Source organism: Protopterus annectens, chromosome 2.part1, assembly GCF_019279795.1.
Source record: "Protopterus annectens isolate FY-2018-M chromosome 2.part1, PAN1.0, whole genome shotgun sequence".
Classification (NCBI taxonomy): domain Eukaryota; kingdom Metazoa; phylum Chordata; order Ceratodontiformes; family Protopteridae; genus Protopterus; species Protopterus annectens.
This window is the reverse complement of record NC_056729.1, coordinates 84937462-84961683: the sequence shown is the minus strand read 5'-3', so window position 1 is coordinate 84961683 and position 24222 is coordinate 84937462. Positions and strand designations below refer to the sequence as shown.

General features: G+C 39.7%; 1 protein-coding gene across 1 annotated transcript in view; it reads right to left on the bottom strand.

The window, feature by feature from the left end:
* Positions 1-24222, bottom strand: part of LRBA (LPS responsive beige-like anchor protein) — a 4045850-nt gene that overhangs the window by 1785418 nt on the left and 2236210 nt on the right. The window contains exon 37 of the mRNA XM_044063433.1: positions 17696-17820. Within this exon, the coding sequence (XP_043919368.1) occupies positions 17696-17820 (125 nt within the window). The remainder of the gene's footprint in view (positions 1-17695; positions 17821-24222) is intronic.

Genomic DNA, 24222 nt, shown 5'->3' with positions numbered 1-24222 from the left:
CAGCTGACTTTTAAGTTGACAGTAATCCCCAAGCAGTGATAGATCTGTAGCAAGAAGTTCCTTGACTAAATAAGCTGATCCTCAGTGGGTGAGGTAAGGAGCCAGTCATCTAAACAGAGTAACATCAGGAACCCTTGCAGCCTCAGACCACTGCCATGCACTTGATAAATATCTTGTGGGCTATGGTAAGACCAAAGGGCAGAGCTCTGAAATGGAAGTGACCGTCTCCCAGCAGAAAGTGAAGAAACCTCCTGGACTACCTTACTATCCTGATATAGTAGTAGGCATCCTGAAAGTCTACTGAGCACATCCAGTCATCTTTCCTCAACAGAGGCATAATGGACTGAACCATGACCATCTGGAACTTTTTCTGTTTCACAAACTGATTGAAGTGACAGTGGTCCACAATGTGCCTGAGGTCCCTGATCTTTTTTGGAACCAAAAAAAAAAAAGGATCTTGAATAGACTCTGGATACTTGCTGGCCTGCCGGGACCTCCAGGATGACTTGCTTTTCTAGCAGCTTTGAAATTTCAACTGCAACCAATTTTGTCTAACTGCATGGTGTGTTTGGAATGTTTTTGTTGTTTATTAGGGGGAAGCAAAGGGAATAATGTAGCCTATAGTGAAGGGTGCACACAAAATTCCTCAGTAAAGGCTAGCCAGGTGTGAGGGGGTAGAGAGATCAGCACCCCTCGGCTGCCTCTGGAATGCAACAGTTATGTAGTGCTGGACAGATTTCCTGGTAAAGGGATCTCAAAATCCTTGATTCTGCAGGTTTGTCTCTGCCCCTGGGGCAATGTCCATTGAACATGTTTTCCCACTCCGCCGGGGGGGGGGGGGGGTCTGTCATCAGAAGGGTCCTGGGATTTATGCAGCTGTAACTTCTTTCTACCCTTTTCACTTCTGGGGAGAAAGTCCTTTGGGTGATGGAAAAACATATGCCTATGGCAAACAGTTTTGCCCTACTGCTCACTTCTAGTGAGCATATCTTTGACCTAGGGTTCTAAAAGCTTTGAACTGTTGAAGGGAGATTGGCAAAAGACATCTTGAATCTTTCCACAAATTCACAGAGGTGCATGCAGGCATGCTGGCAAATAGCAATACCAGTGCCTGCCACTCTAAACATGCCAGCAATTACGTTGGACATGTTCGACACCTGCGATTCTACAGTTTTCTGTACATCAGCAGGCAAGTTACCCAAGAGAGACTTTAGTCCCTCTGGAAATGACTGATATGGGCTAAATATCTGTGAAATGTAGTTCCACTTTCCAAATCTGCCCAGTGCCCTGGACTTCCTGTTAGGGTGATGGACAGAAGTGCTCTCTTCATTAAGCTCCTTTGTGGTGGCTATAGCAATCACTATGATATTCATAGCTGGACCCTTTCTCCAGTACAGCCTGTTCCTAGGAAATACAAGTATTTTGTCAGGCTTTCTTGGAAATGACTCCACCACACATTTCCTTCTAAGTCTGCTGAGAGACCAAATCAATGAGCTGGTTAGTGGGTGGGTTCACCCAGAAAGTAGTAAGCCAGGTCCAAAAGCCTCATAGAATACAGACTCTGCTTTGGAAGGGCTGCAGTGGATCAACTGCTCCCTCCTTTGTTTCATCAATTCAAGAATGACTCCAAAAGGAAACATCCACTAGAGGGGATTCTTGGGGACCTCTCTCCTTACTAACGGTCATTATCTTCAGTGAGAGACTCCTGAAGGGAGTGCAGACATCTCCTGTTGCAAGTACATTTCCTATGACCTTCACTGGTGAGAGGCTACAGAGATTTCTCTGAACTAGAGGGGGAACTCACCAGGCAAGATTCCTCAAGACTTACTGAGGCTGACTGTCCCTGTCTGACATGATGAGTGGAAGGAGGGGGCAACATGATCTAGAGGAGATTGGGACAGTGCCAAGTGCATGTGAGAGCACTCCTTTCTTGACCTGGGGAGAAATCTCTCAAAAATCTAAGTTAAGACAAGTGCTGAGGAAGACTCCTTAGGGTCCAAAGATACCAATCAAAGATGTCACTGGCCCCAATACGATTCAGTTCTGATGCTGACATCGGAGCTGAGCTGTCTAGGGTCAATGATGTAAGGGTAGGGATGGCTCAGAAAACCTCTTGAGGGTACCCCATGTTCCGAACCTCTGCCCCCAACCTCTCCACTTAGAAACCCTTCACAATCCAATGGTGTCTGAGTTGGAAGGGTGTGGGACACATTTTGAGTAGAATCTGACCAAATTCTTGGGCTCCAGGGTCCTCTCAATGGTATCACTCAGAGACATGGGCACCAGATCCAAAGGAAATACTAACAAGGGTGTAGTTGGAACCTGATTCAGAGTTCCCAGTGGGGAAGCAGCTGGAAGGATTCCCATCTAGATCAGAGTCTTTCCTAAGAAACCTTTACATCATCTTGTCCATGTCAGCTTCTAAAACACTTCTCCACAATCAAAAGGACTTGAAGAAGGTTGCCACATAGGGTGGGCCTGGAAGACCTGTGGGTCAAACTTTCCGGCAGGATCGGAGAATGCAGCCAATGATTGGCTGGCTCTGGATGGAGGAGATGGTGAATGAACTCAAACCTGCTTCTGTACAACTACTAGATTTGACTGCCTCTGTCTCTTTGGCACTAGACTAAAAGGGCCAGACGGAACCAGGATCTCTTTCTAATCTTCTCTTATAGGTTCATAGTCAGAAAACAGAGAAAATGCCAGGAGCAGATGATATCCCAATAGAAATTTGGAGAAGGGCAGGAGATACTACAATTAAAATAAGAAGGGAATCAATTCAATCCTAACAGGTGAGAAAGCACCCTCCACAAAGAGGAGGGCTGAGCTGGTGGTTATACCAAAGGAAGAGAGAGATTCCTCAGACTAAAACACAGGGGACATGCAGATCTATATCTGTTCTTTACCATGACTACACAAGCCTTTACAACAATCTTGGCTATGAGATTAGCAAAAATCATAGCTCAGGATTAATTCAGATTTACAGAGGACACGCAAACTTTCAACAATATAAACAGAACTCTAATGATCCAAGGAGGTGCCACAGACCACAAAAAGACACTTACGCTAGCACGTCTTGATGGAGAGAAAGTACTCCACAGAGTTAGTTGAGAGTTCACAAGAAAAAAAACTGGAGGCTTTTGGCTTTCAACAGAACTAGATAAAGGTAGAGTTCAGGACTTATGAGGACTCTAAAGATAAATTAAAATGGGGGGAGGAGTTGTCGCTCCCCCATTATCATGGTGAGCTTGGACACAGGTAAGGCATTTGATGGGGTAGAATGAAGTTACTTATTTGAAGTGCTAAGTTTTTTTGATTATAAAAAAATAACAGGTGCAACATGCACTGTAAAGACAAAGCAAGAGAAAACAAAACAACACAAGGTAATACAGATCATAATGAAGGGTAAGGTAGGTGGGGAAACAATTACAAATAATTCTATTAGTAGCTCTCAGCTGAGTTATAGTCTTTTAGATGTCTTTTGTATGTTCTTGATAATATTTGTACTGAGTTTAAGATTTGCTGTTTATTTGAATAAAGACAATGTCTGGCTTATTTTTAGTGAAATTAATATAAATAAAAACTTGACCTACAGAATAATTTATGTTAATTAAGTAAAGAGTAACATGTCTGTAATACATTGTCTGCAATCACATGCTATTCAAAATGTGGATGCTCATTTAAGAAGTATAATTTATGGATCTTTATAACCAACAGCCTAATGTGTCATTGTGCAGGAAGACTGCACTGTATATATTTTTAAGAACGTTTCATAGCACAATAAATATTGCCTTTAATAAAGTAACAAGCTGTGGGTAGCAACAAGGTTAACAGATTTTCCATGGCAGGGTGCTGTCAAGAATGTACATAGTTTTATAATATTCATGTCTAACTTGTCTGCACCAGTGTGCGACAAACTGGAAACGAGTCTGACCACCACACTGCAGGACTACCATGAGGCACAGTACGTTCTTGTTGGGCTAACAAGTCATTCCTTTTTATTTTTTTGTATTTAGTACTATACAAACCAGTAGTTTAATGTGTTGGCTAGGATGACAAAAATGTTTCTTTGGTCATCATAACAAAACTGGAGATGTTTTTGTGCGTGATTGGGAGGGGCTGGTGGCATGCTTTCTGCACTGTCCCCAACTTGACAGATGTTAGAGACTTCCTGAATGGGTGGTGGCCATATATAATTAACTGGACCCCTGCCTTGTTTCTACTGAGTATACTGGATAAAAATAGGGAAGGGTCATACATGAGTTGAGATCATTACATGCTACTGTCTTTCTATCAAAGTAGAACACCAATGGACTATTGAAGGTACCTGACCCCCAGGTCTAAACCTTGCATCAGTACAATGCGGAACACTATCTCTCATAATGTGGAACAAATGGGCAAAATATGGACCATTTCCTAACAGGTTATTAACACCTTCAACTAGGAAGCTCACAGAATGGTTAAAATGTACAACATACTTACAAAAAGGTATTTGAAGAATTAGCATGACTACTATTTACCATAGATATCAGTTAAAAAAATTCTTAACACTGAATGCGTGACAGACACTTTTGATGTGGAACAATGAGGAACTTGGACTTCTTAAGACTTAAAATGAGGAACGTCCCTTGTAATAAGGTACACTTGATATGTATGTTTGCACAACACTTCGAAGAGAACATGTCAGACAGATTTTTTTTTTTTTTTTTTTTTTTTAACTAAGAGACTGTACAAGACAATGTGGGTAATGAAAAAAGTGAAGACCTTGGACCAGCAATTGGTATAACCTCTGTCCTACAGAGATGATGCTACTAAAGGCACCTGAGGTGGAATCTCGAGATATATTTGACTCTCTTTTGCTAGGACATGCTGTCCACTTAACCCAAATGCCTAGAGTATTTTGTAACTGTTTTTACTGGAATGTGACTGGTAAATGCTAATACTGTCTTTTAACTTGTGATGTGACCAAAAAGTACTACTACTTGTCCTATATGTGCTGATGTAATAAATGCATTTCATTAAAAAATAATGTCAGACATAGCATTTAAGGATGCCATGCCAGATATTTGTGGTTCTACTTCAGTGTATGATGACCACTTGGGCACTTTACGGGCTGATGAAGCTTAGGCTGCCACTTTTTAAAGCAAATTCAGCATAGTCACTCTCAAAAAATGAATGACAGGAGAAGCTGCATAAATTAAAGACCGTGGGAAAGATCTAGAGTCTGTGATGGTGCTCATACCCTTTAAATAACCCAGACAGGAAAGACTGAAGAACACAGATGGAAGCAGAAGGTTCTACATCAAACAAGGATGACAACAGTTCTATCTGGGTACAAGCCAAAAAAAAAATCCATTGTTTAGAACTTGTGTCAGGAATCCGCTAGAAGTAAGCAAACAAATACTATGTTTCTCCTCCTGAACTCATGAGTATTGTGCAATTCCAAGATTGTGTACAGTATAGGTAAAAGTTTTCTATTCTGTCAGTGAAAAATAGGGCAGTTTATTGCATTAATAGATAACTAAACTTTCTGCAGAAAGAAAATATCATTTCAGTTAGCAGAGCAGCATGGGCAATTCAACAAATCGGAAGTTGTTGCTAAGTATTATGCTTCACTTAGCAGGGACAATCTGGATCTGGCTGCCTGCTTATGCCAACATTTTAAAAACTTTAAATATGAGCTACACACATGGAGATGTACATACTTGCAATCCATAATGTATGCAATGTGTAGATAACTCAAACTCCATATACTTATACTTATCAGTTTTGTTTCTTGTACCTGTAACCTATAAGCACATTCTCCTGGCCCCAGCATAGTAGCTGAAAACAACCACATACATAAATTTCTTCATGTCTAGCAGTTTCTCCATAAATCTGAAGTAAATAAGTGCTTACAAATAAAACTAATCAAATAACTTAGCAAGAGTCCAAAACGCAGATACAGAATGCCTTTGCCATTGGTTAAAGGCATCACTATTTTTCCCTCAAGCTAATACTATAAATCTATTTAAATGAGAAAAAAATTGCTTTACAAATTTCAAAAAGAATGATGTTTGACAAAGAAAAAATATGTGACCAAGTCCAGAAACTTAAGTAGTTTGTTTTCTGAGGTTTGAAGAAAAAAAAGCAGCAATATTTATCAAGGCCATACAGTGGTTTGCTGGACTGCCATAAATATTTTGCCTGCACAAGTAGAGGCGATTCAGTACCATAACTTATCCATGCCTATGTTGTCATATGAAAGTAATGTATGGAAGATTTTTCCCGACTTCAGTGGACTGCAAGATGGTCACGTCCTAAAGGGACCTTAAGCAAGAAACTGCCACGTGATGCAGTTAAAGAAAAGCAAAAAGTTGCACTTTAGAAATTTCCATCCCTGCCAACAGCTCATTATTTATACAGTTGCTTTTATTTTTATATTTATATTTAATTCTTGGCCATGCAACTATCCTGACAGCCTCTATTTGCTGGCTTCTTGAAAATGCATGAATGCTGAGATATGCAGTGCACTTGCCAATACATTTCAGGAAATAATATATTTATTTCACCGTATTTACAAATTACTTTCTTAAAGATATTTTACTAATGCAGCACAGTTGCATGGCATAAATGGTTGCCCTAGATTCCTGTTCTTGTATGTCAGTAAAAAATTCTCTTCTGATGCGCAGGTGAAGGAGAAACAGGAAAAACTTGCTACTCCCAGCTCTGGTAAGCAGTGGCTTGCAAACACCTAACATGCAAAACAATTGAACAGGTAGGCATTGCATAAAAGGATCTCAATGCCCATGGAGATGCATGCTGGAATTGGTGCTTAGTCAAATTAGACAAGTGTGAGGCCTTGCATGTAATGTAATCCTTAATGGTGTGCTGCAGTTCTTGTGTGAAGAGATCCTACCACACATCAAAAACTGCACCTTTGCTTATCAGTTATCACATCAGTGGACCAGACAAAGAACCCCAAAAAATCCCCCCTTGCCAGACTCACCCTCAACTTAGGAGCTGACTCAATGAACCAAAGTTCCATCACTAGGTCTTTCCTTTGGTACTGAATGGCTTGCTCATCATAACATCGCCTGTTGTGATTATGCTCCAGATGCTCAAACATGGGGAGGGCCTTTAGCTGTCATGTGAAAATGTGGTCCACAAAGTGGCAGTCAAGGGTGTGGTGCACCTGTATGCCTTCCCTCATCAGACACGATTTGCAAACTCAGTTTCTCTTGAGCTGAAGGTGATTGGATGGAGTGCAAGGAAATCAGAGGTCATCTTAACGATGGATACAAAATGGAGGTTTTAACTGATGCCTGGCCTTTACATTCCTTACCGTCTCCCATCTATTTAACCCTGGCATGGGATCATATGAGAAAAGCACCCTCAGGTCCTTTCCTCTAGTCACCATCTAAGGCTACCGTCTTCTGAGAGGTGTATTAAGATTCTTGCTTTTTCATTTACAGGTAGCTGGGATGATGTTCTGGAAATGATGATTCTTCATATCAGGTACCTCTCCTCAGACACCACGAATGGTGGTGGTGAAGGTTTTGACTTGCGATCTGACCAATGCAGGTAACATACAGCAAGTCAGATGACGAGTGCAGGAACTCTCCAATGGCTTAAATAGTCCTAATGAGATACAAACTGAGAGACAAAAAGTAACTATGGAGTTGCTCTTTCCTTCTATACAAACATGTGATGTCACAACACGTCAGTGTAAGGAGACATATCCCTACTCACCACTAGCCTGAGGCTAGGACAGAATTATGCACAGCTTGGAATATCAAAGGAAGAAATCCTTGGCACATAGTTGAAGCCACCAATGAACCCTGGGAATGCTGGGGGCCCCCAACCACAGCAAGTTATCCTATCTTGACATTTTGTAATATGTATGTCAAACCAATAAAAGCTAGTAAAGCAAGTTGAGTAATAACTCTTATTTATATCTCCTTTAAATTTCAAAGATATCTCTGGTTATAGCAACGGTGTTTTATCAAGCAACAGGCTTCACAATTCCATTAAATATTTTACCACTGATATAGTGCCCCTGGCTTAGTTAAACCCTGCTAGTGGACATTCACCCCACTAAAATTAACAACATAGCCAGCTTTAGGTACTTGTAATACCCATGGATGCAATGGGGGCCCCTTATTCATTGCTGACTGGGTGGGGACCCCCAAAGCAGTTGCTACTGGTTGGGGAACATGAGGAGAAAAAAATCTATTAATTTCCTGATTATGCTCTTTAGCAATCATCTACAGCCTGAATAGGTATATAATATGATTACGTCAGGATAAAGCTGATAATGAACATAAGTAAGGTAAGCACTAAAGAGATCAGCAGCCCAGAGTAACTGATCTCAGAGCAAACCTTGGATTTTAAGAAAAGTTGATGCTTCCGATCTTCAGGGATGGCTTTCTCTTTCAGGCAGTTTGAGAAACACTGGCAGAACACCAGATACAACTTTCATCTTCTATGCAAAAGATAATAGCAAAACAGAGGCTCACAACTGGGAACAAATTTTAAATATTACTCTAATTTGATTAAAAAATTAATAGTACAACACGTTTTGCATCAACATGCATTTTTTTGGCTATAAGTATAAAACTCTGATGTCTGGATTTATTGACAGTCTTATCTTGAATGATTTAGAAGCAAACCAAACTTTTTACGAATGACACGGTAAAATTATGACAAAAATCAGGGAAGGTCTGTGAAATAAGGGACAGTGACAGGTATGCATTACTTCTCAATTAGGTAAATAAAAGTGACTTAGCCCTGCTGCTGTTTGATGACTGCTAAACAGCAGTCACTGATCTGGTGCAGCAGTACCAGTGCTGCACAACGTATTGCTATTTGTTGAAATAAGTATAAAACTAGTATTGCTACGGGGTGTGTGTGTGTGTGTGTGTGTGTGTGTGTGTGTGTGTGTGTGTGTGTGTGTGTGTGTGTGTAAAAATATCAGTGATTCTTTTATCTGTGCACACATCCAATAATGCCAGAACATGTACAATATTCTTCTGGGCGTCAATAAAAAATGTAGCTAACAAGCAATTATATTTCAAAAGAAATGCATAAAATATATTACAGAACATTCATACACTTAGATCTTCAAAGAGTCTGGGGGTCCCAACTCCCCAGACTGTACAACTGGATACAGGGGGCACCCTTTAACATCCTTGATTGTGTGGGGGCTGCACAAAAGCTGTTGCTGGTTGGAAAAAAATGTATTTATTTTCTGATTGTGCTTTTTAACTTGAACAAGGCTATGATACGACCTTATTAGGAGAAAGCTGATAATGGTGTCTGCTGTCGACTGCACCGATTCTAAAACCACTATTGCTCGGACATGTGTACACAGAAAGCTGCTCTAAGTTATGCGGAGAGATTGTGTGGTCATTACTTCTTTAATTTTCATCACAGTCGAACCTTAGAGGTCTGCACATGAGGTTACTATAGCTTGTGTTTGGACTGGGGACAGTGTAGTGATTGTTTCTTTTACTTTTCTCACAGACCTCAGAGGTGTATTAAGAAGGTTACTATAAGCTTGTGCACGGGCAGTGTACTGTCTGGCAGCAACAAAGTAGAATACATTACTGTAATCATTACTTTTTCACTTTCCTCACAATCACACTTTAGTCATGTATACATGTAGCTGCATTTGACAGTTTGGGTTGAGGAGTGAGGAGGCATTCAATGTACATGCATGTCAGCAGTCACTTGAAATACATGACTATGGCAATTTGAACCTCTGCTTTCATCCCGGTCTAACACCAGAGGCATGCATAGCAAGTCCTTTTTGGGAGTTAGGGAGGCAGGCAGTTCCGAGATAGGACCTGTGCATCCAGACAACTGGTTTGTTGGTTTATTGTGAGCTATCATTTTGTCATCTCTGAACATTAAGTCTTGGGTACAACTTTTGTCTTCCTTGAAAAAAAAAATAAGACTGAATTTTTCTTTTCTTCTTACTCATGTTTTTGTTTTAGTCACCACTGGATTAAAAGGCTGGGAAGTGCTCTAAAATACTTCTCATAACATCTATATCCAATGGCTTCTTGGGCCCTGGTTTATTTATTTATTTATTTTACATTTGTTTACCAGGGAGGTCCGACTGGACAGAACTGTCCGTTTTCAGTGGAGGCCCAGGGAGAAAAGCTCCAGAACAATTGCTAACATACTACACATAAGATATTTATATGAGCATTGTGGTTTACACATACAGTTATAAAATATAGCAGATAACATATGATTGTATAAGATATTTACATTTATTTATTTTACATTTGTTAACTGGGGGTGTCTGACTGAACCGAAAAGGCCCTTTTTCAGCAGAGGCCCAGGGAGAAAAGCTCTACATAGAAAAATTACAGATACATTTAGTTATTTAGACATGAACAGTATGCACACAAATTACAAAAGACGTAGCACAGTGGTTTAGACATACAATTAAAAGTACAGCAGGTAGTAACATATGATTGTTGTTCATGCAGCATGTTTTAGTAGAGATAATCTTGAAGATGTACTGAAGATTAGACAAGAAAGGAAAAACTAAAAAACAACATACTAGCCCGATAATCTTGAAGATGTAATGAAGATAAGAAAAGAAAGGAAAAACTAAAAATACTAGCCAGTTTGTCAAAGGAGGAGAATATAGACAAGTTCATATGAGGTTCATTGGCATTTTAAAGGAAAGCTTTTCAACTTAGTCTAGGTGAGAGTTAGTGGGCATAGATGGGACAGTGGGGAGTAGGCGGCAGTGAGTTGGTAAGTAACGTGATAATATATAGTGCATCAGTGCGAGTTTTAAAGAAGAGGTTGGATAGTGGGTAGGGGATGCCAGCCAGGTGCTAGGCAGTTGCATGTCCAGGAGTTGTTTAGGTGGGAAATAAGCTGTTCTTTGAAGATAGTTGTGTTAGGATGTACCGTGATTTGTAGTGGCAGGGAGTTCCAAGTCTTGGCAATGTTGCTAGAATACAGGGAGTCACCAGAGCTGTAATGGCTTTTGGAGACTGTGATTACTGCTTTGTTAGTAGCTCTAAGTTCTTGGTTATTCGAGTAGAGGATAATCAGGTCTTGCAAGGCTGGAGTTTTGTCAGGTTGGTACAGTATTTGGTGAGCTAGAAGAAGTTGGTTTAGAGCTAAGGTGTTAGGGAGTTCGAGCCAGGAAAGCTGTTTCAGGGCTTGACAGTGGTGGGTGCGGTAGCAGAAGTTTGTGGAGAATTTTGCTATTTTGTTATTGTTATAGCATACTGATAGCTTGCTTAAAAATGTCTTGTTTAGATTAATTAGGACAGGAGAAGCATACAGTAAGGTAGAGAAACAATGTGTATGAGCAAGGGCAACTTTACTGTTGCTGTTTAGGAAGATTTTACATCTGTAAAGAGTACCTAGATTTTTGTTGATTTTGGTTATTGCATGAACTATGCTTTTGTCAAATTTCATATCATTGTCAATAATGATACCTAATAATTTGGTTTATGTGATGGGGGAGATAGGGGTATTATCTGATGCAGAAATAGAGAATGGGGGAGAGTAGGTACTGCTGCTTTGGAAGGATGGAAGAGCATAAGCTGGGTCTTTTTAGGACTTAATATTAACTGGGAGCTTGTTAGCCAGGTTTCCATGGATGTAAAGGCTTCTTGGGTCTTGATGTGAAGTTGTTGGAAGGTGGAGGCAGACCAGATTAAGGTGGAGTCATCATCGTATTGAACCAGGTTTGCTAGAGGTTGATTTAAGTTAGTTCATAAATGGTTATTACTGCGCTTACTTGGTCAGGAAAGGTGTGTCGAAAGGATGCAAGGAAAACTAATGCTGAACAGCAAGACATTTTCTTTAATCATAATTTCTGTTCAAGCCATTACTGGATGAAAAAATGCACTTCAGAGCATATAGAAAGTTATGGCTTCTTGAAAAAGCTGAAGAGCCAGGCAAAATGTGAGAAAAGGATGAAAAAAAAAGTAATGTGCATGGTACAGGCAGGGAGCCCAAGATGGGATAAACAGGGGAAGACTGGAGGATGTGTGTCTGTTAGGTGGGTGGCTGAAACAGTACACCTAGGATCTCATTTCACTTAAGTCCAGACCTGCACATAGAGTTGCTGCAATGTATCACTGTTGCAACTAAACACAAGTAACTGTAAATGGCCCTTTGTGAGATGGGCCAACATAGAGTGGTACATAAGCCTGTTGTGATGCAAGAGCACTGTAGCTACAGGTCAGTACATGCTTACTTCTCCTAAAAGTTTTCTGCATGAACTAAAAGGTTGCGTAGAAGGGGTGGCAGTGACAGGGTGGTATGTAGAATGGAAGTGCCTATGGGGCACACAAAATGCTAACACCGGCCCTGCCTAGGAATTACCTAGTGCCAAGGACCTTAGAAATTTGATCAAGCATTCAAAATACTTCTCCATGCTGACACCACTTAATAACAAAAAGACAAGGATTCAAAACAATGGGGTGGTGGGCAGAGATTTTTCAAACTAAGTCTCTTACACTGTGGAAAAATAAGACACTGCAGAAAAGTGAGCTCTACTCTGGTTATATTTTAAGGATTGTGGAAAATGAGAAAGGAAAGCTGAAATGGTGAGATTGGCAACTCTGAGGATGTGATAACTTTGTTTTATTCTATTTGAAAGTGGGTCGGAGAAGGCTGGCCCAAGAGGGCACTGCTAAAAGACTCCTGGGTGAAAAACTCTGCTTGTGGACATGTTGTTCAAAGAAGAACAAAGGACCTACTGGTTAAGTTTGCTTTGAAGGTGATTTATTCTGTTGCTGCACCTGTGTTACACTGAGGCCCCAAGGAAGTGACAGACTGCGTCTGTTTGTAATAGATAAGGGGATCAATAAAAGAGATAACATTTTATTTCATGCTCTAAACTCTTCTGAATGAGAAAGAGCAAAATAAAACAAATAAAAAATAAAATAAAAGTTGACACAAAAACTATAACTTAGCAATGTTTCTTTGAAGTTTCCGTACTCTCCAGAATATGCATGTCTTATAATTACAGAAAAAGCACAGGATTATGAGGAGATGATATACACTACTACTCCCTAGTGAAATGTTATCACTTGACATGGCGGGGGAAAAAAGATCAGGAATACAGCAGAAGAGTGGATCTGAACACCACTCTTTTCTTTTAAACTTCTTTTTTGCAGTGGGGCAAGCTCCCCAACCCTCCCCGAACTTATATATCCCAACTCCAAGATCATAACATCTTAGAGAAAAAAGAATATTCAGAGAAATGGTCATCTTGGTCTTAGTATATGCAAGTCCATTTTTTTCGGCCATTAAGTCTCTATGTTTCAGGACTAGCAATAGTGGGTCTTGTCATTTCAAATGTCTACCATGTGCTACAGGTCACCACAGTAAAATTCCACTCTGCAGTATACCACAGTGAAATGTCCTGATGTGCTACAGGTCACCACAGTAAAATTCCACACTGCAGTATGCCACAGTGAAATGTCCTGATGTGCTACAGGTCACCACAGTAAAATTCCACTCTGCAGTATACCACAGTGAAATGTCCTGATGTGCTACAGGTCACCACAGTAAAATCCCACTCTGCAGTATACCACAGTGAAATGTCCTGATGTGCTACAGGTCACCACAGTAAAATCCCACTCTGCAGTATACCACAGTGAAATGTCCTGATGTGCTACAGGTCACCACAGTAAAATTCCACTCTGCAGTATACCACAGTGAAATGTCCTGATGTGCTACAGGTCACCACAGTAAAATCCCACTCTGCAGTATACCACAGTGAAATGTCCTGATGTGCTACAGGTCACCACAGTAAAATCACACTCTGCAGTATACCACAGTGAAATGTCCTGATGTGCTACAGGTCATCACAGTAAAATTCCACTCTGCAGTATGCCACAGTGAAATGTCCTGATGTGCTACAGGTCACCACAGTAAAATTCCACTCTGCAGTATACCATAGTGAAATGTCCTGATGTGCTACAGGTCACCACAGTAAAATTCCACTCTGCAGTATACCACAGTGAAATATCCTGATGTGCTACAGGTCACCACAGTAAAATCCCACTCTGCAGTATACCACAGTGAAATGTCCTGATGTGCTACAGGTCACCACAGTAAAATCCCACTCTGCAGTATACCACAGTGAAATGTCCTGATGTGCTACAGGTCATCACAGTAAAATCCCACTCTGCAGTATACCACAGTGAAATGTCATGATGTGCTACAGGTCACCACAGTAAAATCCCACTCTGCAGTATACCACAGTGAAATGTCCTGATGTGCTACAGGTCACCACAGTAAAATCCCACTCTGCAGTATACCACAGTGAAATGTCCTGATGTGCTACAGGTCACCACAGTAAAATCCCACTCTGCAGTATACCACAGTGAAATGTCCTGATGTGCTACAGGTCACCATAGTAAAATCCCACTCTGCAGTATACCACAGTGAAATGTCCTGATGTGCTACATGTCACCACAGTAAAATCCCACTCTGCAGTATACCACAGTGAAATGTCCTGATGTGCTACAGGTCACCACAGTAAAATCCCACTCTGCAGTATACCACAGTGAAATGTCCTGATGTGCTACAGGTAATCACAGTAAAATCCCACTCTGCAGTATACCACAGTGAAATGTCCTGATGTGCTACAGGTCACCACAGTAAAATTCCACTCTGCAGTATACCATAGTGAAATGTCCTGATGTGCTACAGGTCACCACAGTAAAATTCCACTCTGCAGTATACCACAGTGAAATATCCTGATGTGCTACAGGTCACCACAGTAAAATCCCACTCTGCAGTATACCACAGTGAAATGTCCTGATGTGCTACAGGTCACCACAGTAAAATCCCACTCTGCAGTATACCACAGTGAAATGTCCTGATGTGCTACAGGTCATCACAGTAAAATCCCACTCTGCAGTATACCACAGTGAAATGTCATGATGTGCTACAGGTCACCACAGTAAAATCCCACTCTGCAGTATACCACAGTGAAATGTCCTGATGTGCTACAGGTCACCACAGTAAAATCCCACTCTGCAGTATACCACAGTGAAATGTCCTGATGTGCTACAGGTCACCACAGTAAAATCCCACTCTGCAGTATACCACAGTGAAATGTCCTGATGTGCTACAGGTCACCACAGTAAAATCCCACTCTGCAGTATACCACAGTGAAATGTCCTGATGTGCTACAGGTCACCACAGTAAAATCACACGCTGCAGTATACCACAGTGAAATGTTCTGATGTGCTACAGGTCATCACAGTAAAATTCCACTCTGCAGTATACCACAGTGAAATGTCCTGATGTGTACAGTGCAAACTGCTGCTCTGAAATCATGCACTATTATCTAAAAGACTGCTTCCGCTGCCCCAGTCAAAGCTACGATGAATAATGAAGATCCGTCTCTGGAACACCATCTGTGAAATCATCAGTCCAAATTGAAGCCCAACTTTCTTAACATTCCCAATGGTTTGAAAAACTAAGTGTGAGAGGATACCCATGGACAAATGAGAACAAGATATTCTTCGAGACATTTCTTGTGAGCAAGTCTTTGACAGCACATAATCTAAGTTACACTTCCAAGGAAGCAATAATCTCTCCCAGTTAGAGCTGGAACTATGGCAAACTACTTCCTTCAACATCCCCCCATTCATTAACGTACTTCTCTACAGTACGCTGTGTTATGTGCTATTCCAGTTTACACCAAGTATAACAATTCACTATGTATGTGCTTTATTCATAAACTACATGGTATCTGTTGTCACTAAAGCAAGCTCATACATGAAAATGAATATCCCACAGGAACCAATTGGTAATCAAAGGAAGTGATCTTTATCAGGGATGGGAAGATGCATGATACTTACTACAAGGCAATATAAACACTACCCTCCAGCAAAAAAAAAAAAAGGGCGAGAGAGAGTTGGTTGTTAACTTTAAAATAGACACCTGTCAGTTTCTATTCACTGTCATCTGACTCTGAGCTATGACATAAATGTGGCCCATCTGTGGTGTAGACCATTTAAACAGCCTTTTTCTCCAGTCTCTGAGGAATCTGAGCTCTCACTGCTTTTGGATCACTTCTGTATTGACTGCTGTTGACCTGGTCATTTGTCTCAAGGAATAATATCACACTTTCACTGTGCTATATCTAAAGACACATTGCAGACATTTTCCTCCATAATTGCCTCTTTTAAGGCACGGTGCAAGAGGTGAAAAGGTCTGTATAATACAAACTGCTCATACTACAATACATAGATTAACAAAACAAAAAAGCAAGCATTTAAGTGTCATAAATATTTACTCTGTCTGTGAAAAAGAAAAAAATGCTTAAACTTAATGTGATATGGAAAGTAATACATTTCCAGCAAGACAATTAAGATGCTGCCCACTTTCTCCACAATAAAAATAACAATTCTGCATGATGAATTCAAAATTCAAGTCATTTTAGGACAGTGACTATTCGCAGAAGATAATGCAGTATACCACAAAGGAAAATAAAACAAAATCGTTCAACACTTCCTTATAAATGCTGTACAAGGAAAATAAATCCCATTGAGAACAAAGGCGGACAAAGATAGAGAAGAAATATTCAGATTTATACTACTTGTTCAAATTATGCTAACTCCAGGGAGAAACAGATTTCCTCTGGCTGTCTGTGAACTGCACTGCTCTCAGCAGTAAAATATTCAGCAAAAAGGATTAAGTTAATTTTGTTTCAGAAGTGGAAATGATAATTGTTTAGGATAAGCTGAGCAAGACAACCTGTTCCTGGAAGATGGCTACTCCTCAAAATCTAAAGTATAGCTTCTGTATAGAGTGAAATGCTCTTTTCTCACTATATCACAGTGGACATATCACTCATGGTTTCACTAGACATCATTAGCTACAAATATATGAACTAAGGTAACTTGTATGTCCTTTTTGTCCCTGAAGCAGTGATATAGTGTCCAGCTATATTTTTTAATATTGAGAGACATACCCAGTACGATGTAGCAATGACACAATGACAGGACTTGATGTCTTAAGTCAATGTACTACAAAATGAATGCATCAATATGTCAGCAGCAAAACAAAAAGTAGGTACACTGTCAGTGACCATAAGCTAAGAAAAGCAATATAAATGAAGGACATGAAGGCCAGCATGTAGTTTTGTAGAAGCAAAACATTTCACCTCTTCTGGATACAAAAATGAGTGTGTGTGTGTGTGTGTGAGAGAGAGATTAGAAATTACTTGTTTCTCAAGAGGGGGCCACCCCATTATTTCCATTTACATGTCAATGCTAGGGACAACCACAACAGTATGTTCTTGCATTTAAAATGTCGTGCAGACTTAAAGAAGCTGTCACTGCCATTTTTCATTAGATTTTATGCTGTCGATTTCTGAAGAAACAGTGAGTGTGTGCTATCCCTCATAACATGAAATGAAATGGTTTACTCTGACATTCCAAAGTTGTAAGTTTTAAAATCTGTGAAGGTAATCTAAGGCACTGTCGCTGAGTCCTATTCCCTATCCCAGAGTTTTTTTCCAGAAACAGAAAGTAAGCACACAAAATCCTTTTCACTAATGCCCAAGAAAAAGGGAAACTACTGGGACAATTAACAAGGTGCTTAATGCACTGTGGGCATAATCTAGTGCTGACAAGTTACAGGGCAGTGATCATTTCTACTACAATGTACCTGATGCCACAAAACAAAAATTATTCAGACTGACCATGTTCAACTGCTGCTTTCAGAGTAGCTTCAGGATGTGTCGATCCAAGGGGGTTACGTACAAAACGTCGACGGCGCCGTAAGTCATCTTCCCAGTAGTCAAGGCGCCAGAACTCATGAGGACGACTGCAAGGAAACAGAGGTAGCACATATGTTAGCAATTATCAAACAGCATGGTAGTACTGCAAAAATGGCGTAAAGCTTTCCTTGTTTGCTTTGTCTCTCACTCCCCCCATACACTATCCAGTACAATGATCTTAAACTAAGGTATGTCCTTGAAAATAACAATATCACCTTCCCAGACTAAGGAACTCCTTTCCTTTTTTCTAGGAAGGTGAAATGAGCACTAAATACATCATTCTGAAATGAATTGCTGACAGTGTGATCAGTTTCCCCACACTGTAGTGGCATGTGCTCTGATTTCAGGCTCATTTTAGCCTCAGCAGGGCACCTTTCTCAGTGACTGCATTTATAAACCAGAATAGGGAAAATGCCATTATAAATATGGTATAGCATTACCTATATTAATCAAAGTCTGGCCCCCTCCATCATTTTTCTTCCTAATTTGTGCCTTTTCACACAAGGTCAGTAAATCATGTTAGGCACTCGTGTCCCAGAAAGGGTTAATTTAAATGAACAGTGCATCAACACAGATAAGTGTGCGATGATAAAATATTACTCTGTTTAGATGTGCAGGAATTTAATTAAAATAATGTCTTAAAATATTCATTACATTTAGCCCCTGCGGCTCTGAACAATGTAGAAAAATGCATTTTCTCCTCTCTGTTGTTTTTGCTGAAACCATTTCAGAAGAATGAAACCATAATTTACTACACTGCAAATTGGACGTTTTCAGCTAATGTTGTTATGGTTTAACATTTAATCAGAAAACATAATACAATGTTATTTTTTGCAAACTTGTAGATACCATGAAGAAACATCTTGATGTACAAACATGACTAGCTTTTATATATTACATTCTGTTAAGCATTGCTATACATGTTTATCCCACAAAATTTGGCTTACACCATATAATCAAATATTTCAAAACTGAAGCTTTACAGTAGACCTCAGTCTACGACTTTTTAAAACAAGAGAGTCCTTTAAATACATAACCACTAATTTTATATCATCTGTATTTATACTATGTGACGAATCATAGTTAAATGAACTACAGACAAGAGCTTTGTTCTATACAAGAACCTTCTGCTGCTGCAAACAGTCCTTTCCCTTTTTGGGCCATCTACTTGTATTCACCAGGTAAAATGTTATTTATTTTTTATTTAATTTGTTTACTAAGGTAGTACACTGATAAATGCACAGTATGACTATCACCGACATTAACACTAGCTGTAAAATTAAATAAGCTACAAATAATGTTAAGGCAGACATAGTAACAGAACTTCAGAATTACAAAATGTAAAAACAAACATTTAAACTAAACTACAAGATAAAATAAGTCACCGCAGAAACTGGTTTCACAAAACAATAATTTGGTATTAAGTGCTAAAGAGTGCCTTTAACTGCACAGGAAGAGTCTCAGACCAAAAATCAAGAATGTTTATAAGTGAATGTAAAATGGACCACAGAGGTACAGAGAACCAGTTAGAAGGAACCATGCTTTACTGGTAACAGTGTGCCACAACCACATAATTATTTTCTAAAGGAGCTGTATGAAAAGTCATTGCAATAAGAACAATCACTCCTACGGATTTCAAAGAAATAAACTATGAGAAATGCATTTAAAAGGCACAGTCTGCCTGTCCAGTTGGCACAAGGACAGGCGATAGATAACTTGGTTTCAGCTAATAGCCCAGGTTATGAACACCCAACCAGTGGGAGAATGAGTAGGCGATGTAAAGCTGTATTATCGTGGGGAGTGGGGGGAGGGGACTTCTAGCAGTAGCACTTAAAGGAGGTGGCTGAATAGTAACCACAACCAACATACTCGTACGGAGTTTGGTTGAGCGGAACACCATACATTTGATAGCAATGTGTAAGTACATGTGCAATTCGCATACACATAACCCAAGAGGAATTTGACAGGCCAGTAAAAAAAAAACAGTCTGTTTGGTTTCATACTGACAGAATCTGGGACTTAGCACCTACTTTGACTCTCACTAATTTTAAGGATATGAGGGTGAAAGAAAGGGGTGGCCCCCTTTTGAGAAATATGTCATGGAATGAAATGTGTTCTTTCCTTAATACAGACGTGAGGGGGAATTACCTATCCACCCAAGGGGGTTTAAGTAGTATAACAAGCTGGGTAACAAAGCCAAATACCAACACTTAGCATACAGCTTCTTAGGAATTTTAAGTCTGGCTAGAAGAATATTAATGATCCGATTAAAAAGCTTGGCAATAATTATTTAAGGAACAATTCCAATGACTTGCACTGGAAATGTTTCCTTGGATCTATGGGTATGTTAATTAAACAGGAGTTCTGCTGCTGGCTCCACGGAGAAGAATAAAACCTACTAAGACCAAGACAACCAGGAATGATCAATAACTAGTATGCTGGAGAAGTTTGTCGTGTAGGGTGGAACTGCACAAGTAAGAGTGGAACACCCATCCTGTGAAGAGACAGGCAGTCTGGTTCATTGCACTGCTTGCACTCAAAAAAAAAAAAAAAAAAAAAAAAAAAAAAAAAACTGTGTGTTGTAGTAGGCAGCATTACAGAGCCAAGATGCACACATTCACTAGGCAATCATTGGCATTAGGGGCGTGCATAAACGTTGTATGAATTAGCACATTAGGGGCGTGCATAAACCTTGCATGCATTAGCACATTAGGGGCGTGCATAAACCTTGTATGCATTAGCACATTAGGGGCGTGCATAAACCTTGTATGCATTAGCACACTAGGGGAGTGCATAAACCTTGTATGCATTAGCAAGTTGGCAGTGTTGGGTACTGCAAACATTAGGCTGCCATGCAGGGAATGGAAGTTATGCCAACTAATAACCTTAATAGCTTTCTTGCTAATAACCTCCCTAATAATCTCTTCACCAAAAAGTGGAACAAATTGGCCAATTAGTAATGAGAGAGCTGACGGCTGGTAGGCATGCAGCGGGGGAAAAATACACAAGGATGACTTCCATTCACTGTCTTGTTCTTATTCTTGAGCCATCACCATGCACATTTAACTACTATGTGGCTAGACTATGTCATACATAATCTGGTATGGAGTTACTAATCAAAGCTCCCATCAGATGTCCTACTGCCAAGTTTATTATTTACTAAGTCATCAGATGGACCTTTCTCCAAAACAAAAGGTTCACCAGCTCTACTACAGCTATCTAACACTGTGATTCATGTTTCTAATTCATGTTTTTAACGTTTAACTTTTCTGAAAATGAAGGTCGAACTTTTAACAGGTGCACAGATTTTAAAGGAATGTAGATCCTGAATGAATGCAGCCACCTGATTTACACTAGCAGAGCAACAACTGGAGTTTTAGGATCCTGGAAGCATTAATATTGTCAGAAAGGTTTGTCTGGATGCAAGAAACCACAAATAGCTTGCAGTATATGATATTCAATGACAATAGGCTCACTATCTTAGCAGAAATTTGTATTTTATCTAAGAAGATATGGGAAAAAATAATTAACATGCAAACATTTAACATAACATCAGATCAGCCAAATGACTGTGTAACGAAGGGTAAAATGACCCACCAAAGATGTCTCCACCTTAATAAAAGAATGACTGACATGTCATGTCCTAAGACACACTGCAGGGTGACAAGTGGATGCCTATGTGACTTCACAACTAATTAAGGTATGCGTGTATACATACAAACATAAAGCTATATCCTATCGTGGAATGAACCTCAGTCCAATGGATCAAAGCACAAAGAATCAAAAAATGAGACTTAAACTTTAGGTGACATAAGATGAGGTCTGCTCAACTCACTTTTCTTCCTTTCTTTCTACTGCAGAAATGTTTTCAGAACTTAACTATTCCTCCCCAAATTTCAAAACCCTCAATTGACAACAGCCATACCAGGGTAATTTCTGGAAATACTAAAAGAAGCACAGCAGAAATGAGAAATGAAGGGAGATTAAGGAGTCTTGCAACATTTTGAGCAAATGAAGTCTGACATTTTACTTCCTGTGAGACGAAAGGCATAGTGTGCATTTACAGCACAGTAATTAAACAAAATTGAGCAAAGCTTGGATCAGTGGATGGGGAAATCATAAATTTATCTCTGGTGTGGCACCTATGTCTCTACTAGAGTGCAGAAGATTGGAAATGCTTGACCTGTAATGCCCAAGTTTATATACCCCACACACACAACCAAACCCAAGGGACAGGTACCTTTCTGATATTTCTGAGAAGCTTGGCTAGGCTTTAAAAGGCTCTTTACGGTTGTTAGCCTGACATTCTTCTATGATCAAAGAGGACTCAAGAACCCACTGAAAAGCTTTAACAAAATTCCACACAAAACCACAAACAAAATACAAACTTCTTTAGCTTCATAATCTGGTGGTATCAGAGTTGGTTAATTTTAAAGGAGGATCATTAGTGCATCAAAGCTCCTCATGGTTAGATAGGAGGAGACAGAGTCAATGTATATAATGGATATAATGTATACAGTGGATATAATATACTAAGATATGACCGTACATCAAAAAAAGGTGGCGGTGTAGCTATCTTGTTCAAATCTGATCTTCTGGTTTCACTCTATGATGCATCACTCCCCTCAAATACCAATGCTGAGACCCTTACTATCAAACTCCAACTGAATAGCTCTAAAGCAATCTATATTATCTGCTCTTACATCCCTCCAGGAAGTAATATTAGCACCCTAGAAAACATGCTCAATAGCCCTTTTACCCATTTACCACAAGAAACAATTGTCCTAGGCGATTTTAATATAGACTGGACCTTATGTAATTCCCCCACCCCTAACACCCATATTAATCTATTTGGTTTCAATCAAGTAATAAACTTCCCCACTAGAATCCACAAACCAAGTAGCAAAGAAACTACTCTTGACTGGATCCTTATAAATAGTCACCCAGATACCTATAAGGTAGGATCTCTCCCGGACGACATTAGTGATCACATTCTAACCTTTATCACTAAACAAAAAAAATATAACCCAAAAAAGAATAATTTTGTCACCTATCGTTCTAAAAAACATTTCCATGCTGAAAACTTTATTAATGAACTAAATGCATGTAACTGGTCATCTCTAAAACTACTTAATCTAGATGAAGCAATCTCTTACTTTAATTCTACTTTCCTTCATATTCTAAACAACCATGCTCGTTTCCGCTCCTCCAGAATCAGGACAAAAATAGCCCCCTGGCTCACAAAACAGACCAAAGAAAAAATGTTTCTACGAAATAAAATATGGGCAAGATGGAGAACCTCTAAAAGCGCTGTAGATCATCTATACTTTAAGCAACTAAGAAATGCTGTCAAAAAGGATATAATCTCAGACAAAAAAAACTACTACTCCCACCTGCAAGATTCACACACTAATAATCCTAAAAAATTCTGGTCTGGCATTAATAAACTTCTCAAACCTGGACATGCCACAACTCCTTCCCCCTGCTCTATTCCTAGTAGTAATCCTCTGCAAATAGCTAATGCCTTTAACAATTACTTCATTGAAACTATTCAAACTTTAACTCAAACTCTAGTTCCCATGTCCCCCACTCCTACACAACACACTAACCGTCCCTTTCCCTCCCTTCATCTGCAACCTGTTCCCATCTCCTTTATCTGCAAACTCCTTCAAAAACTCAAACCCTGCACTCCCTCTGCTGATTGCCTCCCAGCAGAATACCTTCAAATTGCAGCCAAAGCCATAGCATACCCTGTTTCTATCCGGATAAAGAGATCCATCTCTGAAGCCTATATCCCCTCTATTTAGAAATTCTCACATAAAATCCCTTTGCACAAAGGAGGCAAATCTACTGAAATCTCCAACTACCGTCCTATTGCTCTACTCTCCCCACTAGCCAAAATTATGGAAAAATGTATTCACCATCAGCTACTCCAGCACCTTCTCCAAAACAACTTGCTTGCTAACTGCCAACATGGATTTAGGCCCTTTCATAGCACTACTTCTGCCCTTTTAACTTTTACTGAATGCATAAATAGGAATCGTAACAATAACTGTCTCTCAGCTGCTCTATTTATTGACCTTTCCAAAGCCTTTGATATGGTCAATCATAACCTACTTATCAATGTGCTAAAAGCCCAATCTTTTAACCCACAAGCAATCCTTTGGTTCAAATCTTATCTGGAAAACAGACAACAAGCAGTACTCTGGGACAATAATCTATCCACATACCTCCCAGTAAGCACTGGAGTTCAAGGTTCTATCCTAGGCCCTCTTCTTTTCTCCGTCTTTATTAATGATCTCCATACTGTTTTTCCACAATCCACCTGTATACAATACGTTGATGACTCTACTCTTATCTGTACTGCCAAGTCTTCTTCCTCTCTCCACACCCTTACACAAAATGTATTTAACACAGTTGAAAACTGGTTCACACAACGCTGCCGCCTT